The sequence below is a fragment of the Atractosteus spatula genome, chromosome 14, assembly GCF_055471065.1.
Source record: "Atractosteus spatula isolate fAtrSpa1 chromosome 14, fAtrSpa1.hap1, whole genome shotgun sequence".
Classification (NCBI taxonomy): domain Eukaryota; kingdom Metazoa; phylum Chordata; class Actinopteri; order Semionotiformes; family Lepisosteidae; genus Atractosteus; species Atractosteus spatula.
Window position 1 is genome coordinate 4,128,768 of NC_142719.1, and position 26,881 is coordinate 4,155,648.

The 26,881-nt window shown below is 44.6% G+C and overlaps 1 protein-coding gene across 3 annotated transcripts in view; it reads right to left on the reverse strand.

The window, feature by feature from the left end:
- The window catches only part of ldlrap1b (low density lipoprotein receptor adaptor protein 1b), a 40,180-nt gene extending 16,625 nt beyond the window's left edge, over positions 1-23,555 (reverse strand). The window contains exons 1-4 of one of the 3 annotated variants that reach the window (XM_088932163.1): positions 23,295-23,555; positions 4,228-4,370; positions 2,734-2,846; positions 530-644 (exon numbers count right to left, since the gene is read on the reverse strand). In XM_088932163.1, the coding sequence (XP_088788289.1) occupies positions 530-644; positions 2,734-2,846; positions 4,228-4,370; positions 23,295-23,379 (456 nt within the window). In that variant the 5' untranslated portion in view covers positions 23,380-23,555. Of the gene's footprint in view, positions 1-529; positions 645-2,733; positions 2,847-4,227; positions 4,371-6,892; positions 6,966-23,294 lie in introns of those variants that run through there. The other 2 variants (XM_088932161.1, XM_088932162.1) reach the window with 2 other exon arrangements.
- Positions 23,556-26,881: the final 3,326 nt, after the last annotated feature.

Consider the following 26,881-nt stretch of genomic DNA (forward strand, 5'->3'; position numbering starts at 1 on the left):
ATACACTGTAGGAGTGAGCCCTTCAGTTTGTCCCTGGCCTTGCTCTTTATAAACCAGGAAGGGTGGAATACAAGAACAAAGCCAATTATTTTATTTTATTTTTTTTTTACTTTTCCTTGCCTGAAAGGGAGTGACTACAACCAATGTGGAGAACAGAGGACAGATCTTTTTCAACACCCATCAGGGCCTTCAAATAAACTGAAGCTTGTCAGTGCTTCAACACAATATATTGAAAGAAAGCATCACTGTAAGCTTTACAGGATCTGCTAACATGATAAATTCATGGCGCAGACCCTACAGAAAAACAGATAAAGGGGTAGGAAAAAAAAACCTTGAAATGCGTTTTCTGCAATTTGTCCGAATTGAATGGCAATTTTTTGGCACCACCCACTACTGTAATTAAGGTAAATCATCACGGTGATGCTGGGCCAGACCAGTCTTCGTCTTGCAGAAGATTACTGCCGCCGGGACGGCTGCAAAATTGAAACGTACATCCAGGGCCCCAGGGCCCCGGGGTACAGGCACTCACCACTTTCCTCTTGCTGCAGAGGAAGGCGTGGCACTCCAGGGTCTCGTTCTGCTGGCTCTGTGCAATGTAGGCAAACACCTTGTCGTGCATCTTGTCAGCTGTGCAGTAGGATATCCTGAGGAGGGGGAGGAACGACAGGGAAAGGTTAAACCTTTTTTACATTTTGGATTATTCCCATTCTGTAGAAAACTCTTTAAGATCCGTCACCACCGTTTAAACCAATATTCAATATTGCCACTTACCACTCAAGTCTGAACTGCAGTTTCATTTTTTTCCCCCACCATAAATGAAAATCCTACATCTTTATTTCTGAAAATTAAACCGTTTAATGACCCTCAGGTGCTACCCCATCACATCACACAGAACATCCAAACCTCTGCATTTCTTGAACTTTCAATCGCATACTTGCTGCCCCACCCAGTAGGGGAGCAGAACAAAGCCTGTCTTCCTGAAAGGTGGATAGTGACCCCAGAGGTAACACTGAACAGATGGGATTCATGAGAGTAATCAGAAGAGTTCAGTATTAAACCTACTGCAAAATTCTAGCTGTTCCTGTAAGAATCTTGTTTTTTCTTGCCTATCCCACACCACTGCCAACTGTCTGCCAAGCACATGGCCATCAGCAGCAGACCTGCCCTCAGGTGGTTGTGAATGAAAGCGCCCATTAGTAACCGGAGCTCTGTGCATTTCCCATTATTGCGACAGAAACATGCCTGGTCAGGTTGCCTGGCAAAGCCATTAGAGGCTGTAATTGTAGACTGCTGACTGTGCTCTGGAGGACTGTCATTTAACCCACAGCCCTGCAGAGAGAGCCTGTATTCAAAAGGTTATAAAAATGTCGACTCCCCAAAAATAAAAAGAGGCCTTGGATTAATACAGCCTGAGGACAGGCAAGTTCACCGAGCTGTGCTTTTTGCACACTCAGCTCGGGGATGAAGGGGACTGTCCAAAGGGTGCTCTTATGATTTCTAGGACTGTAGTAGTTTTATCAGAATAGCACTAAGCCCATTCCCTTTTCCACAGGTGACAATTTTAGTGCAGACCTGCAAAACCAAGACTTTCATTCACATAGCCGAAAGCATTTAGTGAGTCTGTACAGTTGTGACACGTACACAAATGTCATGTGATACACAGTAAGCACCCCTCCAATGCAGGGACTACAGCGTACATTCCTCCAACAAAGCACACTGGAGAAACTGAACAGCTTATGAAAAGTTAGGGACGGAGGAAAAAGGCAGCGCGCAAAGCCCTGTTAAACCTTACTGTTTCATGCGTTTACAATGACTTAATTCAATAATAAAGAAAATTCAAAAACAAGTACATCTGATAACACTAAATTAAGAATACTCATCTCACATGTCATGAAGAAAAATGTATGATTTTCAGTCTTGAGCAGTACATATGATCAAATGAAAATAAAAAAGGGGAAAAAGCAGGCTGAAAATCAGAAAATAAACATGAATAATAAATACATTTTATGAGTGAGTACACGTTAAGGCATCGATGGTGTTTAATGCTAACAACTTCCAATTGCACATATGGGATTAATTAAGCCCACACACGTATCAAGCCTGAGCAAGGCCCAGCCTGCCTTGAATCTCTTCTCATTTTCCTACTTTTTTTTTTGCTTTCAGCATCGCCACCGGTTGTTAACTTGCACTGAGTGGATGTCATGAGGGAGTAACGCAGGTGGCGCGAGTGTGAGGCGAGTGCGTGCTGGGGAGCTGGACGCTGGTAGTGGCACACAGCTGCCCGGGAATTCCGTGGGAGAGCCTGGTGGAACCCATTTCATGGATCGAGCCGTTCAGAACGCCCCTCGCTCGGGAAATTTTTGGTCATGTTCTAGCAAAGCCGCATTGTATGGGGGCTTAATGCATTTCTGCCTCTGAATCTCTTCAGAACACTGTTTCACCTCTGTGACGCATCAGGTGTGAAGAATCCCCTTCTCCGCTTTTTCATGGGTGAGAAGTAATTCAGGGCTTCCCACAATATACAGATGAACACAATTTCTCAAATTTAGAATTCAATGATAATTGCTAGGGATGGGGTTACTCCAAATCATTCCATACAGGGTCATTACATGTCAGCTGCTTCGCTGCTAGAGCAGAAACCACAGTTCACAGTTACCTAGGACCTCTCGTGTTCCTCCAGACACGCCAGCGCTGCCAGCTGTATGTGGCGCCAGTGTCTTTAAGCCCGCCTACCTGTATATGGAGATGTTCTCAATGAGCTGATTGGTGGAGCTGTCGTAAAGTACAATCCCCCTGGGAGACACTTTCAGCGTCACCTTCTGGAGTTTCTTTCCACTGGCTTTGGCCTATAAGGATGTTGAGAGAACATTCAGCATACACGATGTGCAGTCCGTTGAGGCAGGTTTATTAGAGCCATAACCAGGACACGAAACATTTGCAACATTGACAGCCCATTATTTACACACACCCAAAAACTATAACCACCGCATTTTAAATTCAGGTTATGATCATCATCCTAAAATTTTTAGGCTCCACACCCTCCACCACAATCTTTTCATTTTGGCTCTTTAAAAGTCAATTTTCTCTTTTTCTCCTAATGTTGGCATGCAATGGCTCCACAACAGCTGGCTCCACAACAGTGCTAACACGTATCGGATATTTTTCTGTCTGGCAGCCGAGTACAACTTGCATAATCTGCTGAATGGTTGCTCACAGACGCCATCGTTCTCTCCACCAGCCTCAAGGCGCTGGCTCACCTGTCTGCGATGCTCCGTGCAACACGATTTACATCCTGGCACCTTCTCGATAGACAGGACTGTGCCATCACTCATGGTATGATGCATGAAAACTGTGCCAGGCGTCACCCCACCCACTGTGCCTTCCCTTTCCCCCTGCAGGTTCCCAGCATGACTGCAGGCTTCAACAGACGTGCAGCCACAGACCCACACCCTGCAGGCTCAAGGCTGACTGCTGAAGCATGCATGATAACAAAAAAAACACAGAGCTGGAATTCCAAATATTAAACTAATGCATGCCATCACATTCAATTTTACGGGTTTTTCCCCCCTCACTTTCCAAGAACAGCAGCAGACTGCAGCATTTGCATGAGCAGTGAGCCAAACAGCCTTAAAAAAAAACCATCAAGCTCTTCTCCTACACCAGCTGATCTCATGCCACGGTGTAACCGTTAAAAGGAAAAAAATAAACTTTAAATCACAATTAAGATTGAATGTAAGAAAAGGTACAAACACCATCTCAAAACATGAGGTTCAACCTTCAAACATGTGGGCGAGAGGAAAGAAATTGGAGACAACTCCACACAATACTGTGGAGCTCCTGAAACAAACAGCCCAGATAGTAGGACTGCAGCAGCCAAAACCTTAGGATCTTTCATCAAAACAGATGAACGGACACCCTCATGTTGCTTAACTAACAGCGCCCCACTGTCCTCTCTGCTCCCGTAACTTCTCACGTTGTTAGCATCATGCTTCTTGAGCCTTACTCAGGCTCCTTGACAGCACATTTCAGCTTCAAATTCATCATTTGCATGAGGGAGCCAGACAAAAACAGGTGAATGGTGACTTGATACTACAGCCTGCCAGGCCAGTGAGAGATTACAGACACAAGCCCTCAACACGACCTACAGCATCACTCCTTTCAGACTGTATGGCGGCTCTTGGCTGTGCAGGGAATGGGGTGGGGCCAGGGGATCAGAGGGCAGCTCACCGTGGCGACGATCCTCTTGACTGCCGCAGCAGACAGCTCCTCGCCCTTGGGCTGCTCCACCAGCGTCATGCCCAGGTACTTCAGGTTGAAAGCCATGCCCTCCAGCAGCGTCTCCCTCGTGTCCGTCCAGTTCTCGGGCAGCTCTGCTCACCGGGAGAGAAGGAGCGGAGGAAGAGGGTCAATGGAGAGAGCCCACTCCACCAAGACTCGAGCCCAACTTGCTTCTCTACCTTCTCGCTTTGAAAAATGGCAGAACGGTGCAAGCAGTTTTATTCAAGGCAACAGAATCCATAAAGAACCGCAAATGAGTTATTTTCACGTATGGGGCACATATTCATACAGTAACACGGCTTAACCGGTCAGTCCCACACCACCTTGTCTCCCCTCTACAACCGAGGAGCAAGACTGACTCAAAACTGGCACGCAATGCTAAGCACAGGAAACAAAACTACCGTGGATTAAAATGGGACAAGCACACAAACATCTTCACTAACTTCCTGCTATATAGGGCCTTTTTAAATTCAGATGTAACCCCAAACAACCACATGTGGATCTTTTTAGAAAAACCCCTGTAAAAAAAAAAAACACCTTGGTGTACGCCTGTCTTCACTAAATTAAGTTACTGTAGAAACATTTTAAGAATAGATTACTTTTCCTCTAGCAGGAGAAGCATTAACCTAGCCCTCATCAGCTGATCCGGTTTGAAACTGTTCTTCCCTTGTTGAAACTCTTGCATAACCAGAGGATTTAGGACTGCTTCACCATATTCATGCTCCTGTAATCTTCCTGATTACACACAGCTTCAGAGGCCATGATGCCTCTCAAAGCAGCATCTTTAAAACAAGGCAAAGACGCAAAGGATTATGAGGAAGGTTAAGATGGAAGAAGTTAAAGGCATTTTGTAATCTGCTTTAGTCACAGGCTCGGCAGACAATTCCAGGATAAGACTAAACAATTAACAAAAGAAATTCAGTACAGACTCAAACATCATAACAGTCTGCTGCACCTTCAGAGAAATCTAATGCACTGTTTAAGGGTCTTTCTCCTCACCACCTTCCACAAAAACAAACCTGTTCCTTTTCACAGAATAAAGGGAAAGCTGTTAGTTGAGTTCAGAGATAGCACAGTATAGACTGGGTCTGGCAGGAGGAGGAAAGGTGTTTGTTAAAATGGAGTTCCTTCATCTTCCAGTTCTTCGTAACTGAAAAGTCTACCAGTGGAGAAGATTTCTATCACGATGTTTTAGACAAACACCTCGCAGTCAATCAATGAACTACAACAAGGAAAGAATAACAGGTAACCAAATATAGATTTTAAACCTGCATCAGATTTGGAAAGAGCTATGGAAAACACCACTGGGAAAGCAGGCATAGAGCTCAGAGGCTAATAAGTAATTCTCCATTTCCTCTTGGTTGGGTGACTTAGAACATACCAGAGCACAGGCACTGGTAAAATGACTGGTTTCCCCACACAAACAGCATGAGACAGGGGAGTCAGACCCTGTTTTAGTTACTATGACAAGGGATTCCTTAAACAAGTGAGCCAGACGGCTCAAATTGCCTCTTCTCAGTTACAGACTTCATGACCGCTGTGTAGACAAGCCCCTAACACCACAACAAACAGCTATACCTGCTCTCTGGTCACCACAAGGAGGAGAAAAAGAAAAACTGCTTCTCATGCCGACTATGAGGTTTCAACTCATGTGAGGAACATGTGGCATTATTACTGCCAGTTAGGTAGAGTCAGGTGTTAGATTTACAGTCCCCCTCAGAGCCTTTCAAGTCCGCAGTCCAAATCAAAAATGTGGAAGCTGCACAGCAACAGACATTTTAAGCTCTGCTCACCTGCAGTGCACTTTATTTAAAAAACAGAAAACGAAGCCAGAACATTCCCAGCGTCTCGGACAGCGGAAGAGACGCCGCTGCCTCCCCAGTTCTCTTATTCCACACTCTGGCACAAAATATCCAGCCTCCCTTTTGAATTTGAACTACTGGACTTTTTTTTCGGGGGACCAGATGAGACCCTTGAAAATAAGTCAGCAACCAAGAAAGGGCAAGACAGACCACAGCACAGTCATTTTCAACCTCTATGCTCCCATGGGGATTGTGGAATAAGGTCTGCAAGACTTGCGAGATCACGTGATAAAAGAAACAATGCTCATTTTTACACAGACTCGGGCAAATGCCGAGTTAAGCATCTGGCCGTATTTGTGCGATCAAAGATGCCAACGATCAGTTTTAATAAACAGCCCCCCCACCGCCAGTCCCAAGTGCCTCAGAGGGGCCACGCAACACAAAGACAGGCCTTTCTTCATCTGCAGAGCAAAAACAATCCCTCTTTATAACACTGTACCACTCCAGGGGCAGACACGGAGGTGCCAACTACAGCACGTGTGACAGCTAGCAAACCGCTGCACACAATACCAGCAGCTATTGTCAGGGACGGCTGCCTCCGTAACATCCCCTTTCAGAAAAACCCAAAGCATTATCCGACCTCCAAAAAAAGCACATCAAGCTATTGCAGGAAGAAAAAAGGCTTGTTGTCCGTCAGAGGACGAAAACCCACAGCCCAGTTCAAAACTGTGCAGCAACAGACATTTCAAGCTCTCCTCACCTGCAGTGTACGTTATTTAAAAAACAGAAAATGAAGCCAGAACTTTACTTACCAGTGTCTCAAACCGCAGAAAAGAAACCACTGCCTCAATGCTGTTCTGCTAATGCAGAAACTGTACCAGTTTTTGACGAGAAAGATGATGAATCACTACAGTGGTGCATTAATACCTGGGAAAACATTTAGTGCCAGCTCCTGAAAATGGCCTTTCAATTGTAAAATTTCCACTGGAACATACAAACTCTTCTTCACCAAACAAACAGTGGATTGTTTTAGACCTTGACATCTTGGTCTTCAAATCACTAGAAAAACCTTGTCTCTAGAAAGTATTTAAGTGTCACACACGAAGAAGGCTCCACAGCCAAATTGTTGTTTCTTTTCATCATGAAATACGCCTTTACTTGTTCCTGTTTAAATAGATACTCTACTTTAAACTTTGGAAAAGAAGACCATCCTGTAGCTTAGTACATTTAGTTCTCCGGTTATACAGAAATAACTAATCTTTTTTTCCAGTGAGTGACCCTTTCCTGACTTTATGAGTGTTTATGGAAACCGTGTGATTCCTGGAAAGTGCAGATTAGCGATTCCATCCCAGCCACTGATTCTCCCCGAAGGGGTCTGGGCAGAGAGCCGCACACTTTCAAAGGAGCGGGTTTTTGGAAGGTATTTTCATTTTAGCAGTACTTTCCACACAAACAAAAAATGTTCAGTCTTCCACACAATAGTAGCAAGAACCAAAATTTCTTTCATTACAATCAAACCTGAACTGGCAATTTGACTAATCGAGCATAATCAAATGCCCGCCCCCCCAAATCTGCTAATTATATTGGCAACTAGGAAACAGCGACGAGTCTTACTCAAAATACTAAAAGGTGAAAAACGGGACTGGATTTCCGATATCAGACCTGGTGACTTAGCAGCACTTTGACACATTTTGTCATGTACACCTCAGCAGGTGGCCCTGTGGTCAGTATTGCTGCCTCACATCGCTTTGGCTCCGAATCCAATACCGGACCTGGGGTGCTGTCTGCGTGGACTTTGCACGTTAGTTGGTTTCCGGGAAAATTGGCCCAGGTGTGAACGCGTGCTTCCGGTGATGGGCTGGCGTCCTGCCCCGGGTGTATCCTGCCTTATGCCCATTGTCTGCTGGGACAGGCTCTGGCAGCCCCGAGACGCTGAATTGGATGAAACGGAAGGAATTTCTCTTTTTCCCCGCTTTCGCAAACAAGGATCAACATTTATTCAGCTCCGCTCCAGAGATCCCGACCAGCTGGCATATGAACTTCTGGAGAATCAGCTGAGGCTTAGGTACTCCAGTATTCCTTCCTGCCCATCTCCATGGTCAAACGGCTGTCCTCATTGACGCCAGCAAGCAAAGGGAACAAGGTGGTGTGCAAAACGGACGAGCCAGGCAATCACTGGCGGGCTCTATAAAAGGAAGCCAAAACCCAGGGCAAGACGTTTCACTGGAATAAATGATGGTGTCAGGAAAGAAACGCAGTTAAGGTTGAGGAGTCAAGAGCATATGATTTGCATCGTCTCATCATTTTGTAATTGTAGGCAAAAAGCACATGATTCAATCAGCCATCGGATCAAGGACCACACTCATCTGAGTGAGGTCTTCAAAAAGAGCCTTACTAACCCAGGAATATAAATTAGCCTACCATGTCAACACAACACATTAATGCTCTCTGGCTAATTACAATGATAAAGATTGAGCTCCCCCTGCCAGCATGTGTGTTAATGAAAAGTACAGTCTATAGGCAATAGGCCCATCGCACACTAACAAAGCACTGCCACGGAGCTATAGGATTTGGTTTCTAGAGCATAAAGAAATTCAAATAAAAGGAACAACATTTCTACATAGTACACTAACATCTAGTGCAGAAATAATCTGAATACTAAAAATAACCCCTTGTAATCACATGTCAATAGCCCATTTACCCCCAAGATTTCGATTAAAGAAATGGATTACAACATGCCACCCGTCACGTGACAGATTATCTGAAAGAATCTTTTCAATATTCAGTGAGGACCCGTGTCATCCATCATATCTGAATCTTGGTTAGTAAAGCAACAATCCTGGATCAGATTTGCCTATATAATATCCTGTAATTTTTATCTCTGAGCCCACCAACAATGTGAAGGGCCTGATGTTCCCAACGCACTAAATCATCTTTGCTCATTTTTCTGCGAACAATTAGTCCACAGTAAATTAGGACCATAGATGTTTTCACCTTGTACAACAGTCAGCAATCTTTTGGGGGACTATTATATGACCAGATGTTGCTTCATTTGGCATTTGCCAAGAACACAGGTTTTTATCCCCCATATGAAAGATTAGTGTGCTTTTTGCCTGCATGCAGCCCAAAAGAAAGCACCCCCCCAAAAAAAAAACTGTTTTCCTGCCCACTGCAGGCATTTCATCCCAAACCTAGCAATGCACCACTCCATGATCTATTCACAGGGCAGCAGTGCAAGCCAGCACATGACTGCACTGGAGTTCTCATGGGCCCTGGAGTAGATCTGTCCAGGAACACTGCAGTCCAGGTCAATCATGACGGCACAACAGCACGTCAACAAGCTTCACTACAGCTCTATTTTAACAGGCAGGTGTGGTGCAGAGCTCTGCGGCTTCTAGCACGTGCCCTAACCACAGCTCCACAACGCACAGCTTACTACATGATAGATCAGACTTGTTAAAACTCTTTGACGTGCAAGTTAACAGGCACTCGCACCTCTAGTACATTTTAGGCCTATTAGTAAAGCAAGCATACAGAACAGACTAACGAGTAAAATATGACATCCTGTTTTAGGAAAGGACTGTCAGGTTGTTTCTGAAGAAACCAAGTGCTATATCTCGTGACCACAAGGTATTCAGCACCTTGGCAATTTACGTGGTAAAGACTGAGTGCTATTTTAACGGTGTATCCAAAAAAGAGTCTCTATTGCCAGACTTCAGGCCGTTTCTTCTTGTATTAAACAGAATGTTAACTACATGATGCTGTTGTTCAGAGCACTTGTTCTTCTCCCACAAAACATGTTCCCGTTTCATCACAGAACTAGGCCAAATAAGATTTCAAGCCCATTAGGGAACAGTCCACTTGAAATGATCACAACACAATTTTGAGTACATAATTTGAGAAGAAAGTATCCTGGGAGATGGAAATAAACAGAACTGAGAAAATTCACCGCACCCAAATTCTAAAAAATGAAGACAGCTTAACTCAATTGAATGAACTCGAGGCCTGGAAAGATGTGCTATTTGTATTAGTTCGAGCACAAGGCAAAATTCAGCGAATGACTGATGCTTCTCGCGCATTATAAAAAATGGGTTTTTATCTACTGGGCAAAAATATGAAGCCCCAGGCCAGCAAGGATCACACTGAAGAGCAGGCAGCAGCTGAGGATGGCAGTGTGACACGCAGATGAGTGGAAACCAAACCTCATTCGTGAGCCGCTTTAAAAAGCCGAGATCTATACACTCCGTTTCCCACTGGCCTCTTCTGGGCGTCCCACTCCTAAAGCAAAGCCACGAGCCCAATGTTTAAGCCCATCACAAATCTCCCCGCAATCGCAGATTTCTAAGCGGGGGCTGGCTGCCGAACCACAATCCTCATTGATAAAGGATTTCAGAGGCAGCACTCGCTGGAGACCCTGGGCCTTAATCTTCTACCCTGAATCCGGGCCAGCCACATCTGGGAGAGGCCTGCAGTTAACTCTTTCATGCTCAGCCAGCAAAAGGCTCTTCCTGACCTCTGCAGTACGGATCCAGAAGCCCTGTGTGCTGAACCGTTTTAAAGTTTTGCATCCCGACACTGAGCCTTAAGCTGAGATCTAAGCTATAGCTTATGGGCACCTTCAGATTAGACCGCTCTCCTTGCATCAGTCCGAAGGAAAGGGTTCAGACTCCCAGGACACAGTGACTGGTCTCTAACACTGCTGAAACAAAAAGCTCAGTCTGCTGTGGACCTTGGCGATATCCATCCTGTGTTCAGCACCAGGTCACAAGCTCTTTCGCTGGAGATCCTCTAGGAGGAAAATCAGAGGGGCGGCAGCAGCAGCTCCGGTCTGCAGCAGCAGCTGAAGAACTTTCATTCTGCAGGTAAAATATTTCGAGAAACTCCAGGAACCAGTCAGCAACAAAAATGTCAGAATGTTCCCACGCGGTACAATAAATAATGCTGTGGAACAGACTTCAGCTTTTATTTACAGTTGTGTATTGTAAGTAGTTTTGGTACTTTTGGATTTCTAAAAATATGGCAGCTGGTTTAATAAAAAAAGGATTATGCCTTGATACTACTTTATATTCTCTCACATTTAGTCACAAATATTCATAGGAACACCTGTACAAGCCAAAAAAAACATGCATACAAACCATAAATGGGCCATCTTAACAGGATCTTACTCAATCACACAAACTATGGGCAGACCTCTTCTACAGACCTCTGGTTTCCTCAGCATTGGAGAAAAGGAGTAAATTAACAGTGCTGATCAGTCCACAGCCGAGCTGCACCCAAAGAGAATCAAAGAGATCCATTAGCGTGATTGGTGGCTCTTGGGCACAGCTTGGAAGGTAGACCAAACACTCATCCTCAACTATCAACACGGGGCCACACCCAGACACAGTCTCCACAAACTCCCCCATGAAAAAGTGACAAATGTTTCTGAATTGGGTCTATTGTCAGCTCGTGCAGTTTCATGAGGGTTAAGTACAGAACAGAATGGGAGTTAAATGGGGAGAAAAATCACCAACGACAGGAATACGAATGTTTGTGCACACGTGTTGCACAGATACAGAAGTCCTTTAAATAAAACATGGCAGGGAACTGCATTCTTCCACAGGAAGTCAGAGAGGCAGCCACCCTGGAGAAGTGAACAGTCGTGGGTCTCGACTCATTGAGCTCAACTTCCTCTTCAGCTGCCTCCACCAAGAAGGCACAGCTTCGCCCAGCCTAGATCCCAGGAAGCATGCAGGAGATGACGCAATTTCCCTGGGAGATGGAGCTCTGAAATTCTCAGCTATAGAAAGGTTTTTGCTCTTCCCAAAAGCCTTTCTGTTACACTGTGCTATCTTTCCTCTCACGTATCCCCACCCCAGACTTCATACTCCCTCACCTACAGGCCTGTTTGACATTCATGAGCTGACAAATTAAATACAAAAGGTTCACACTTTTAGATACTGTACTTATTGATGGAGCATGACAACTAAAAAAAAAAATGAAGAAACCAACCTAAAATCACATTACAATCAATGTAAGCAAAGCAGTTAAATCTTCAAGATGAGACTTTCACTGTACAAGAATCTCTAGGCCATGAAACGGCTCATCCAGACCTAGCCCTGCCCTTGGATATACACTGCATCCTGAGAAATACCCCTCCAATTCCTTATTAGGATCCTATGAGCCACTACTATCGACAAGACCATATCACTCCTCGAACTGACATTCACCCTGCCATAGGCAGCACAGGGTTCCCAGTGAGAAACGCGGCTCACGGCCCGGACACCAGACGGGATCCCTGCTCACCCCACACTGCTACGAGGATCAGGCCAGTGAAACCAGCTGCAGGGAGGTAAACCTTAGTATCATCGAGACTCAGCTCCAGCGGGAATGTATCTGCTAAACAGCAGAAAAAAAAACTATGACAAAAGAAGCAAAAAAGGCCTTGAAATTTCTATCTGACATTGAGAAAAACATGAGGCTGCAATTTTTGGATGCACTAATGTATTTGGTAGTTGTAACAGTCTATCCAACATTAAGGTCATTGGAATAATCGGTACAACAACAAAAAAACTTCAGGAACAAAACAGAAAAAGGCGATTTATCTTAGTTTCTGTGATTCAAGCTCATGCACACAAATCTCAAGGAGAATGAACTACAGATGGACTGTATACTTTCAGACATGTGCAGGAAAAAGCCCTGTACAATTTCAGACTGTTTCTCTTCACAGTTAAAGGCCCTGGTCAGGGAGGGCAGGATTTCTAATGTAGCAAGAGGTACAGGAAAAAAAAGCAAGAGACCACAGCAGGAAAATTATATTTCCAGTCTGTAACAATTGAATCAGTCATTAATTCCCACACATGGGAACAGATAATTTCAGAGAAAGAGAGGGGAAGTGGCTTCATGACAGGCACTTACTGTTTACTCAGGTTTGGGGAATGCAAAACAGTCTCTTATCACTATAAAACTGGCATTCTCTCAGAGCAGCTCTGGAAAACAGACTGACATCAGGAAATAATGGAACTTGGGAACTGTTTAAGCTGATCAGCACAGAACAATGCACAAACTGGCAACACTATGACGAAATCTGACAGCCGAACGGAAAGTTTCCACTCTGCTTCCAACCCATCTCATCCTTTTGAGGAAAACCAAGTTTGTAGGCAGTTGCAAATGCTGCCTGAAAAAGAAAATGTTAACGGGACCACAACAGACAATGGTGCTATGTAGCACCTGAGATCTACTCCATAGGTCTCTCTGGTTTACAAAGAGCAGACGTCCACAGGCTTCCCCCAAGACAAACCGGACCAAGGTTCGGCCTAGACAGGCCTACTGAACAATGATCTGCAAAATTTCTCTTTCCTCCATGTAAGAAGAATCATTTAAAACTAGTTTGTTACAGTAGTGCAAAAAAAAAGTCAAACATAACAAACGGGTAACTGTTACTGTGGTAATTTTATAAAACAAAATTTGCTTTTAAAGCTGTTGCTTACATCGATTGGGGACTGAATTTTTTTATAAAGGCTTCCAAACACCATCTGATAACCCAAACAAAGCTTTAAACGCATTAATCAATGACAAATTTTATGACTGCCAGATTGTTACATTGCCCTTTAGATATTCTAAATCAGAATAGGTTTTTCTGCAATATTACATTTCAATCAGCTCTCTAGTTACAATCTTGCCAACAATCTCATCGCTAACATGCAACACAGGCTATATTGTTTCAAAACCTAGTGCACAAAAAATGCTTATTTTCAATTTGCTTCGCATAGCAAGCTCTGATAAAATAATGGGCTGAATTTATCAGAACAAAAATCTAATTAACTGCTCCCAAGAGCAATAACTTGGATGATGCTTCAACAGCACATGAATAAGCCCAGAGCGTCTGATGTAGAGTAACCCACAAGCTGGGCGTGTATCGAACACTAAATCTGGAAAACAAGAACTGAGCAGTGAGGGCGAGTTCAACCAGACGCTTCTTGATCTAATGCCAATCCGCTGTTTCTGCCGGGCCTGAACCGTTTAAAACCAAGGCAGAACTGTCTTGGCACAAATGAGCTTTACTTTCTAAACACGGGATTCTCAGTGCTGCGGTTTCAGATGAGCTGAAACCCCTACAAAACCGTAAAGCTGGCTTCTCGCTCTCTAGTCAGAAACAGGTGAGAGAAAGCAGGGAGGCTGGGCTTTCCCAGTCCCAATCTCACACCTAGTGGGACGCAAGATGCTTCGTTGCTCTAACAAAGACACTGCTGTCAGCATTCCATTTCTTCCGGTTCTAGAAATGCAAACATGAAATCCATTCCTACCATCTTTCACTTTACAATCCAAAAAATAGTTCCCTGTAGACGGAAAGATTGATAGCCCACAACAACAGCAAAACATATCCAGCTGTGTCATAAGTGTAAAGAGCCAAATCATTTGCCAACCAGGACCTAAAGGCCTTCAACAGCCCTTTATGTAGACCGAGTTCTCCAGATTACCACAATCAGATTGTCTCCCACACCATGCTCTCGGGGTGCACAAGAGGGGGTTTACAGAGCAGAAATCCGATAAATACCAAGGTAATCCCAAGCTTGCTGTCTGCCGGATACTAAAGCCCACATTTTCCGAAGAGAAAACAAAGCATTCTGACTCGCTAGCGAAAGGGTTTCAGATGAGGAGCTGCTGAAACCGCAAAGACAGGAGCAAAGAACAGCCCCAGTTTGAAAACCCCAATAACGAGTCCTCATGCACCCCACCATCTTGGCAAGCGCTATCATGTTTGAACATCTGGGGATACGTCGCGCCACCGGCCGACTGACCCGAGTGCCCAAGCGGAGAAGCACCAGTGTCCGAGCACATTCTGGGATTCTGGTGGCCCTCCGAGGCCACAGTCTGAGGTGCTGCAGTGCCTCTGCTCCAGTCAGCGCTGAACCGGTTCGAGGTGTGTGCGCTAGGAGACGGCCAGGGGCAGATCACAGTAGTGCATCTGCTCTTCCTTCTCCTGAGACTGGAGTCACAGGGCTCAGAGCTGCGAGTCAAGACAAAAAACAATTGACTGTTCCAGATTAAATGGGTACAAGAACTGGCGAGTTTTTAAGGTCAAGGCGCACATAAAGATGACATTCAGACTATTTTTGGAAGGATGGTCTGCCAGACAAAATCCAAGTCTGTTTCCATGGATACAGATACAGATACCTCCCATCCTCCAAGGGGTGAGAGGGTGTACCCCCTGAGAATAACTTGTAGCCTTTTTTTCCAGGCTTCGACAGGAAGCGTTCCCAGGAACTGAAAAGTACAATCTGATCAATACCTTTAGTAAAATTGAAACTGGGACACACGTACGTTCGAGAACCGGGTTTTTAACAAATGTTTTCTCCTCGAAAGGAAGAAAGGCGGGTAAGACACCTGCCATCTTTATGACCTTTAACAGGAACACAAACATTTCAAGGTTTAAAGCAATCAAGCACCATCACTGCGATGGTCAGTTACTCCTCTTGAATATTTCTCTCTTTCAAAATCTCCGCTGTCACAGCCAGCATGGAAGAACAAATTGAGGAATAAATTCCTGGGTGTTTCCGTTGCAACAATGTTCACATTATACCGTGTCAAAACGACTAAGGTTTCCCTGTAGTTTGGTCCCCAAACTGAAAAGGCATTTTCGGTTCCGGAGCACACAACCAGCTTCCCAGCTGTTGAGCTGTGTGGTTACGGTCAAAACTTGGATCAAACCAAATAGAGTCTTTCAGAAATAAAAAGTCCAGGATCTCCATCTAAGCGATACCTTCACGGTATCTGTTCCATTGCCTTCAGAGAGAAGCTCAAGCATGGGAATTTTTGGTACTTCAAATGTACCTCCTTTGATTTTTCGATACCCGTCTAGAAAAGGCTTGGGATGCAGCACCCCTTTCAAGCGGGTGGAGCTGAAGCCAGTGTGAAAAGGCAGATCGCTGCACGAGCGATACGCCTCTGGAACTGGCCCCCCGCGGAGCAGCAGATTAATACATCACAGACCGCAGAGCGGCCGGCCTCTGTGGACGCCGCACAGCTAGCGCCCTGCCCAGTCCGCAAGCCTTTCCTGCTGGCCTGTCAGGGGCCAGCTGCCAACAGCACTCCCAATGGCTTCCCATCGATGTGCCAGCCCACTTGCACCCCAGCGGGATGACTCCAGGATTAGCCCATGAGCCTTGTTCAAAGTACCGCACTAGGCAAGTGGAGGAGGAGGCCTCAGCACGTGCCTGGACCAGGAGGGGCTCCCCGTTCTGAGTGCCTAGTGCTTCCATCATCTGAAGGAGACAACTGCAGAAAGGACCACCTGCCAAAAAAAAAAACCTCAGGAGCTCAAGGTGGCAAAAACCGCGAAGGATGGATGAAAATGTCTAAAACAAATACCCAGGTTTGAGAATGTAAATGGCTATTGCAAATGACTTTGGCGAAATGCTATCTTCGATGAATGTTTCTTGAATCAGGGGAGTCTGCACTGATCTCATTAAAATCCTTTGCAGTTTCCATGTCAGAGATACCGGAATCACCTTCCCTAAGATGGTTCAAATCAAGACTCAAACTTCTAAAAGAGTTTAGGTTTTTCTGTTTTACTGTAAAGTGATTTGAGAAACTACTCCTAAAAATATATAAATATTAAACTTCATTTTTAATGATGAAATCATTTGAGAACCAGTACAGTTCTGCTCTAACCCTTTGCACAACAGTGAAGAAGTTGCAAACGGGGCAGAAGAACTGCAGATGCACTGCAGAGCAGCTGCTTCATTTCTCTTTCCTGCTGGAATGCAGGAGGACAAACGTCCAAGCAACTCATAATTAACTCCTGTTCTGCTCTCCCAAACATTCAGCTTTGACTGGGTTTTCAAAACACAGCAAGAGAAAAACTAACCATCAGACTATTTAAACCCCAAATTCTACATGGAGCTTTAGGGTATTTCTTTAAATTAAAAACAATCCAGCTGATTGTATCCCATCATATACACAACCTTCAACTATTAAAGAACTTAGATGCAAGACAACACCACAGTTACAAACTAAGCCTAGTGCTAAGCAGTATCAGTAAGCATGAAAAAAAAAAACTTACCACAAAGCCATGAGATTTAATGGCATATCAGAACAGATGAACGAGTGCTGCATTATACTCTCAGTATTAGAAGGGGACTTAATACCAAACTAATTTTAGCTCACTGAAGAAATGGATCTGCTGTAGATGAGAGGCTTATCAACTGAAGTTAGGAAGTGCACCACCTTGGAAGTGATTCCACTCACAAAACAGAGGTAAAAAAAAAGAGGCAGTTTTAGCACTAGACTCCTAGTATTGTCATTACATCACACATTAGTCACTGGAACAACTGCAGATAAGGCTTCTGGCCCTAACGGAAATGTTAGATTCACAGGGATTAAAACAGCACTTCGCACCTGACATGACAGCCACAGTTTACAGTATTCAGTAAAGTGGGTATAAAACACAGTGAAGCTATCTAACAATAACAGCTCAGTGTAACCTGTACTTTTACTGTTTTGTTATGTAGCACTTAATACTAAATTCCAAAGAATTTAGTATTAATTTACTCAATTTACTTTATTTCCTGAGAGTTTCAGGAAAAAGTTTCATTCTCATTCTCATTCTTGGAGGCCATTAACCCCTCAAGCGAAGTGAGGCCACTTTCCAGATGACATCCATCCTTCGGGTGAGACGTTAAACCGAGGTCCTGACTCTCCGTGGTCATTAAAAATCCCAGGGTGCGTCTCTAAAAGAGTAGGGGTGTTACCCTGGTGTCCTGGCCAAATATCCCTCTGAACTTCACCAATCATGGCCTCCTAATAATCCCCATCTCTGAACTGGCTTCCTTACTCTGCTCTCCTCCCCACTGAGAGCTGGTGTGTGGGGAGCGGACTGGTGCACTCTGGCTGCTGCTGCATCACCCAGGTGGGGTTGCACACTGGTGGTGGGGGGGGGTTGAGTCCCCATTACCTGTAAAGCGCTTTGAGTGGAGTGTCCAGTAAAGGACTATATAAGTGTTAGCAGTTATTATTATTAGATGTTGCTCACAGAATGTTAAACCCCCATTCATGCCTCACCACCCCAAGAATCTCCCAAAACACCCATCTCTCCCTGTGTGCTAAATAAACAAGGATTAGAGGAGCGTTTTAAAATGGGCCTAATCAACACTGGATGAATCGATCAGCTCTTGTTTTTGAAGAGCATGACGCTGGTCCCTGTAATTGATTAGCACATCCCCGGGGAAGGAAACCCAGCGGCCTGGCCAGCAAGGAAAGGAATAAGTTCAGATGCGTTCACTTCTATGCAGTTGCATAACTGCAAGGACCCAAATGCTACACTGCGTGAAAAGTAGAGTGCTTAAACACCACCCAGACATCTTTAAATACTTCTGATCACCATAAAATCATTTTGCAGACTTTCCCCATGTACAACTTATAACATTTAGCAATTAAAAAAAACTCTCGGTTCAAAATGAGAATGTTCCAATTTCTTATTGTTTGCATACTGAGCACAGAGTGATGAAACATTCCTTACAGGAGAAACTGATGAATCTGAAAAGATTGTTGGAGGAATCCACCTTTTAGCATGAAGTCACAAAAGTTGTCACTGAAATGACACCAGGTCATGGTCCAGTTCTCTTTATCAAACATTTCACTAAAAGCCTTGGAAAACAGCAACTAATTAATGTAAAGGACTTCACCTAGAACAGTACAGTAAACAGGCCACAAAAAAGCTCACTTCAATAGGATTAGTAGGCTCTTCCTGAGTGCCTGTAAACAGCTTAAAGCGTCCTGTATTTAGCAGAAATGACACGTCTCGCAGGAAGCCACTGCCCCTTAGAGCATTAAAGTTTATTAGATCGTCCATTTCAGCCTTTGGGCCTACAATAAATAAATTCATCAAGGATTTAACCTGCAAAGCAACAGAGGCATTCCTGCAGCTGCTAGACTGCTGTTCCTTGGCTGAAAACATCTGCACTATTAAAAAAAAAAATCAACACTTGATGCACTTCATCTCAACTACAACAAAAAAATGCACCAGTCAAGCTCTTACCTGCACTCATGGGGCACTGGGTTCTTCTTTAACAAGACATGGCCATGCATCTTTACCTTATTTTTATTTTAAGAGTAGAACACTACTTTGAAATAGCTTAAGCAGAATCAGCTATCTGTGGGCACAAGCTAGAGCCCAGCAAAGTGCAGTTAACTTGCGCAGGCACTCCCAGGTGAAGCTGAGGGGCCGGAGACACGTCGCAACATCTGCAGCGGTCAGCGCTGCCAAAAAATGACATCTCTTCAAAAGCAGCTGCGAGGAAACACCCCTTGGAGTGGGATCACCCGCACTGCAATTCAAGTTCCAAACTCTTTCCACAAACAAATTTACAATAAAATGGATGGAGTCTTGCAGAGCTATAAATCTATTTAAAGTTTACTATACGATTTCACACGCCCACAGCAACCAAAACCTGCTTGGTGAATTGTAATGAATAACGCAGATCACGACTGACTTTAGCCAGGAAGAACTCCCAGGGCATTTAGGACAGCAAAGGAACATTCAGTTCATCCCAGAGTAACATGATTCCCTGGCAAGGAAGCTCTGCATGTATAAAACAGAAAGTAAGCAAAAAAAACATGTAGCATAAGCCTCATCATGAGGCTTCAACAGTGTTCAGAATTACAGGAGCCAGCAGGGAGAAGTGATAGTGGCATTCAGATTACAGTGCAGAAATGTGCTGTCATCTTGTTTGAAGGAATCATCAATCTAACATGCTGTAAACAGGGGGCCTAGAGAACATTCACTGCAAAGCAGATGAGAGCGCATCAAGTCAAGCCAAAATGTTGATCTACAGCTTTGTCGCATACACCCATCAGCCACTGTCCCAGTTTGAAGCCAGACTGAAAAACAACCTCACAGAGACAGCAGTACAGGAAACCAATTAGTAAGAAACCTTCAGCTCTTCCTCTGCCTTCACAACCCAGAGAAACCTCGACTGATGTAGGAGGGTTTCAGCAGGCAGCGACACGAGGTTTTCAGCATTCCTGAGAACAGCAGCGCATAACATTCACAAAGCATTCCTGTACTGGCACGCTGAAATAAAGTTAATCCCCCAAACCCAAGGGCTTTGGTTTGAATTTAAAACATCATTAAAGACCACAAGGCACATGGGCCAAAGGTGCAAAGTAATTGCCTTTTCAGCATGTGTATACATTTCAACTTTAAAAGGTGCATATATTCTGAGCAAGGGCACAGTAAAAATAGTAGAGCTGTCTCCTTCCAATACAGGTACAGATCAGAAGGGGGCCGCCACAGCTGTGTAATGGAAAAATCGGCATCTTGTTAAGGGAGAGTACAAGATAATAGATGGGATGTCTTCTGTATAGATTTTGGCAAGGATGGGAGAGGGAAACCCCACAGAAAGAGCAAAGCCCGTAACACAGCTTTTCTGATTCAAATTCAAGCAGGTCAGAATCCATTCTTGAACTTGAACTGCTACAGTGCTTTTTTTGTCCTTTTCAATCATTGGCTCCTGCCCAGATACTAGTTCCCAATCTACTTTAATTGTGCACAAAGCTCACGAACACTGCTCTGGATAAAAACCTCGCCAATGTATTAAGGCAAAGACCAAATCATCTGTGCATTTGCCACATGTCCACTCTGCCCTTGACTCAAGGAAAAGGCTGCCCCCCATTGTAGTTGTTCTGAGAAGCCCTGCACACCAATCTCCAATAAAGATAAACAAGACACACATTAAGACAAGGTTAATGAAAAAGGATAATTGCCTAGTGAAAAGTCTCAGACTGTGGGTAGGCATAATTAGGAGAATAAGAAGCTTAAAGAATGTTAATTAGAATAGTGTCCTCAGGACCAATCAGGAATCGGGACCTTGAGCTATGTGACAGTGACCATTGTTTCCCTTCCAGTACAAAAAACACAGACACCGCACTACACTCTTGTTACCAGCAGGTCTCAAGTGCACTGCACATGTGCCTCTGCTGCCAAAACAGTTTAAAATTAAGACTTAAGCTAATTAAGCTTATTCTCCTTATACCCACCAGCAGATCCAGTCAAAGGGTCACCGGCACTGCCACCCCTGTCTGCTAATTGTTTTTAAATAAGAAGCGTATATGTATTATTGATCGTTTCTATGTTTTTGCACCAAAACAGCAGAGCAAATTCGTTGCAGGTGTAATGTAGCTGGCAAACAAAGCGATTCTGAAGAAAAGCAGATCCCAAAATCCCCCCCAAGTGCTTCACATACAGGAGGGGACCCACTTCAACCAGCACCGACGTGTGGCCCCACCTGTGTGACACAGCAAAACAGGTGGAGCAGTGTGAAAGTTAAGGGTGAATTTCAGGAAGGCCAGACCATGCAAGAACAAAATGCAATTTAGCCCAGACACTAGGGTTAACAACTTACTTTTACGAACTCTGCCATGAGATCTTTAATGCCCAAGAGAGCTTCAGTTCCAATACTCAAGTCAGAGCTTCAGTTTAATATGAAGGGTAGCACCTCATACAGCAGTGTCTCCCACTCATCACACTGCCATACTGGGGCCATGGTCTAGAAATTCAGGTCCGAGATTGCATGGGGAAATAGTGCCACCTACTCCTTCACCTACCAAGTTAGTTGACACGAGTATGTCTCATCCCAGTACCATGACTGGTGTGCTCTTTCCTGCCCTGGGAAACACGAACCCCTCACGTTAAAATAAGCAAGTAAACGTTAGAAAACCTTACAAAATGTTTCACCCGCGCTGCAGGAATATCTACAGTATACAAGACCACACGAGTCCTGCTTGTCAGACGTGACAAGTTAACTGCTAAACTCCACCCTGAACTTCGACAAAAGCCGTCACGCATTTTATTCAGCGCCGTTTCCAGCAAAGGGATTCCATTTTTCAATCCAAATTATATTTGTTCTTCTTCAACATCACATTTATTTTCCGTCCAGCTCTGACGTAGGCCGCACTTTTCGCGCATGAGTTCTGCTAGGCTTCTATACGGCAATGATAGGGCGTCACCTACCCAAACATCAAGAGCAAAACCCCTTCACACCTGCCGAAAAGCATAAATCAAACACCACACGTGGGACAATATCGCGCTGTTACTAGGCCTCGTATATAAGAGCTGGAGTCAACTCTCCATAGCCAATAAACTTTTGCGTTCAGTGAGGGTGTCACCGATGTTTGCGGCTTTAAAATAGGTCTCCACGCTACCCAGCGCGTCTTCCAATACAAACATTCGTCTTCCAGCAGCGCTACAAGGGCTGTGTACTTTAAAATCAACGCATACAAACACACATCAATTCTTCCACAAGCCCAGTCTCCGTGAATCCCATTTCATGCCCAGATACTGTTTTCCCCTCGCCTCCCACCCCAGATGCCGCTAGCAACTAATCTCGGGCTTTGCCAAACAACTGCCTACGACAGGCGCAATTAAAGACTGTGAAAGCCATTGGGAAATTCATTATCGTATCCATCCTAACAACGTATGGACATCCAAAGGTTTATGAGAAAAGAAATCTTCATGATACGCGTCCCAGCTATGAAGACGTCAACGTGTAGGCTAAAAAAAAAAAAGCCAACTGCCTAATAGACTGGCAAAATCTCTCCGTGCTAGTAGTTTTGGTTTTCGATAACCTTATGGAGCCAAGGTACCTATTTTTATGGTGTACAGAAGGTTAACCGTTAGGCTTCTGGAGCACAGACTCGGAGGCGACCAACTTTAACGGGACGACCCTGGTCATCAGTAAACCTCCCCCAGCACGGCGTGGGCTTACCGCTACCTGAACAAACGCTCAGGAGCCCGCAATTCCGCTACCACTGGGAACCCACGCTTGCAAAAAAAAAAAAACCCTTTCGACTTCAGGCTGGGAGCCAGCGGATTCAATCACAAAAATATCTCCCCCCCCCCCCAGCTCAAAGCGGCACCTCGCCACACGGATTTTGCAAGAGTTGCACCTACAACTCAAGATTTACTTCTGACCCCAAAACACCTTGCCTCGTTCCAGACCGAAACGTGCCCCAACAACCGAGGTGTCCGGCGTTTTTAATGAGCATGCACGCCCCTGCCTGCGTTTGGTCTTTAAACCTTCGCCGGTAAGAGCAAAACACACACACAAGCACACGCAGACGAATACAACATCAGGGATTCCCAAAAGCAAAGCAACGCAACGCAGAGCAGAGCAGAGCAGAGCAGAGCAAAGCAAAGCAAAGCACCCCCCCCCCCAAAAAAAAAAAACAACTTACTTTTGTGTTTGCCGACTCCCCATGACTGTTTAGCCAGACTCGGACTCCGTATGATGGCCCTACCCGCGGACTTCAAAGCATCCATGCTTTTAAAATCCACCGAAAGAAAGGGGAAGAAAGAGTCCGGGAAGCTCCGGGTTCTACGGCACCGCAGCTTGTGCACTCTCCGCGATGTTAAAGTCACTCTCCCAAACTTTTCTTCCCTTTTTCTTCCTCCTTTTTCCGAAGCCAGCCCCACAGTCGATGGATTATCACGTTTCGCCCCACATGGGCGGTGTTATTTATGTAAATCAGGCGGATAATATACTTGGCGTTGACGTGGGGCTTTTTTTTTTTAAAAGCGCAGCGGAGGCTGAGAGTCGCTTCGAGGGGAGGGGAGGGCCGAGCGGGCGAGGTGAACTCGTGTAGCGGAAACCTGACTTTTCCCCTGATTTTGTGTGTGCGCTAAAATTAAACCAAGGCCGCATTTCTTACAGTTCAAGTAAAAACAAACAAAGGGCACCCCGTCCGTCACTTGCGAGTGACTCAGACTTCAGGAACAACAACACGACCTCTCTTCCTCAGAATGTCGGAGCTGTATCGACTTTGTTTAGTTACCTTCTCGTTCTTTTAAAATATATATATATACTCAGAAAGGCAGTCATATCTCACTCATTGACTGCCGAACCAAGAATATAATTGAATGAAATTATGAACAAGAATATTAATAATTCACCTCTCTCTTATTATACCCCTTACTGTGCAGATTAAATGTAAACATTAAATAATCCAAGGGAAAAATATTAAATTACGAAGAAGCACTTAGCGGAACTATTAATTATTTTTTCAGTCATGGCCTTGCGACATAAAACTATTTGCCATGGGGGGGGGGGGGGGTGTTAAAGGTTGTCTTGTCAACTAGGGATTTGTTTCTCAAGTTAGGGAGGCGTGTCAGCCTGACAGAACAGGACGAGACAGCCAGAAGTCAAGAGGACAGGTTAATGTTATTTTCAAATGAACAAAACGTAGGACCGTCTACACCAAACAAACTGGGTTCTGGACAAGTCAGTTCCCCGAGAACAGAGAAGTATGTTGTACGTCAAATGCTTCCTAAATGTTAGTAAATATAGCCTACAGCAGACCATTGTATTTTTATTGACTCTGAATTGTATGTATTTTTTTATTTTTATTTGAATATGTAATATGGAATATACAATACATAATGATTATCTTTTCACGTAGAAAGGGGCGCTTAGTTCATCTCCAAATCAGCTGTCTGCGCTAACCTAACCGCGCTCAATTGCTCCACCAACCGGGCGTCTTCACGGAGTCTTTTTCCTGCCAGGGCTTTTTTATTTTACAGCACATCAAACACGGATCCTAATGATTTTAAATCACCGACTCTGGAGCGGATTGTCACAAGGCATCAGGGCAGCCGGGACATCATTTACGCCACAGTGCGCGACCTCTGCAGCGCTCCTGTCGAAACGGGAGGGACCCGGCCACTTTCAGGAATTAAAATGATGAAAAACGAAGACCTCGTTTTGAATGACTTTCATAAACTATAAATAAAGCAATGCGAAGAACCAATGTACGCACGTTTTGTTATAGTTTTTAACTTTTTCTGAAAAGCTGCGTGTAAAAACAAGCAGCTCTTCTTGGATCTCTTCTGTACGAGAGTGAGAGAGCTTACAGTTTACCCTTGTTGTTAGGAGAATGCGGTCTGCAGTACTGCAAGATAGTATATCAGTTTTGAAGCAGTCGGATCCTCTCTTAGAGATACCAGTTATGATGCACATAACTCCAGAACTATCAGATATATGTCAGATGCTGGAGTCACAGTCACCCTGTAGAAAAAAGAGGGGCTTCTTTCTTATTCCCCAGCCTGTGTTCCACGCGTTTTTACTTAAACAACACTCCCCGCACATCTTCCGCTGCTAAGGAGCTACATCGTGTAATCGACTTGCGGAATATCTAGCCAATCTTGTGACACGAGCTCCGTTTCAACACAGGAATGATACAGAACACGTGTCATTTGTTCTTTCATCTCAAGTGTGTCTGGCTCTGCTAGGTGTCAGTCTGTGGCAGTGCAGTAGATGTCTGAAAATCTGCAAAAGCAATACACATCACAACCTACATACAGTGTAGAGTTTCCATCAGAATTAAACTTCTGTCTGGATTTCAAATGGGAATTGAAACTTGCTGATGTTTTAGAATAGAGTACAGAACATTACATATGGCTTATAGTATTTTCCCCACTAATTACAGTGGAACTCTGCGGTTGATCGCAGGCTATGTACAGTATGTAAACATCATGACCCCTCCTTGTCATTAAAAATGACATCCTGGTTCTGTCCCACTTTGGGCTTTGGAAAATCTGGCTTCCCAAAATGTATCCCAAGCAATTTCTTGCTTATAACTGAAGCGGTTCCTCGCTTCTGCACTTGATCTGTTGTGTAATGGGACTATCCTCTGTGTCAGGTGCTACGGGGTGAAAGGTGCTACACAAAGGCATCGCTGGTAGACTCATCCCGCCCTGTCCTCGGCAGAGATCTGACAATTATTCTATAAAGCGTTTCGACCTTGGCTGACTGCAAGCCAAAACTTCAACCTACCTATCACCAGCGCGATTGCAAACCAAACAGCTGACAGCAATGTTGGAGCTTCTGCTGGGAGGGAGCCAAAAGACTCCTGTCTTGCGTCGAGTTAAATAGTTTGTGACTGAGGTGTGGATCGAGGTTTTTCTGAAACCCGTGCTCTGGTCTGCAAGTATATAGAAGCGCGGTCAGTTTTGGTGGAGTGCTGGGGCAGTCTGGTGTTGCACCACCGCAGTTGAGACAGAGTCACCCAAGGCCTTTCTAGAGTAGAAGCTTCCCACGAGTCTGACTGGTCACCCCCCTCTGCAGCGGCTTCCAGGCATTCCGCTGGCTGACACCGAGGTCCGTGGAATTCCAAAAATCCGGCTTTTCAAGATTCCCGTGGGGATATGGCTGCCGAGGGAGTTTGCCGAAGGACGGGCATCTTTCTCATTTTGAAGGGGATGAGTCTGTTCTTGCTCATTTGTGGCTTTTTTCAGGGTTTAACTGTACTGGCTGTTCGCACAGAATCCCGTGTGCAAGATTATGCGTGGCTGGTGTTATAAAGTGTTCACTGAGAGGCTTTGTGTGCTGTAACATTCATTAGCAAGAGCCTGATGACCTCTGCACTGTGAGCAGGCCACTGTATATCTTTTCTAATTCTTTAAATTTGTGTTTTCATTGTTAGTGTCATAATTGCTGACAATACTTTCAGGGTGTCTCAGTTTGAAGATCAGTCTTGGCATTTGTGCTTAACGTTTCCCGGTTATTTGGTTTATGCAGCACACATAATTCAAGGATGTATTACTCATTTCATTATGCTATCCACTGAAAATAACTCTAAGTCTTCACTACTTGATATATTTGTGCAAAAAAATCTCATTGGTTTTATTTGATGATCACAAAAACAGGCAAGATCCAAAACCACATCACTGGTAGACTAATCCCGCCCTGTCCTTGGCAGAGATCCGACAATTCTGCTCTTCCAGTTAGGGAGAGCTCTGGCTACGGACAACGGGTGACAAAACTCAG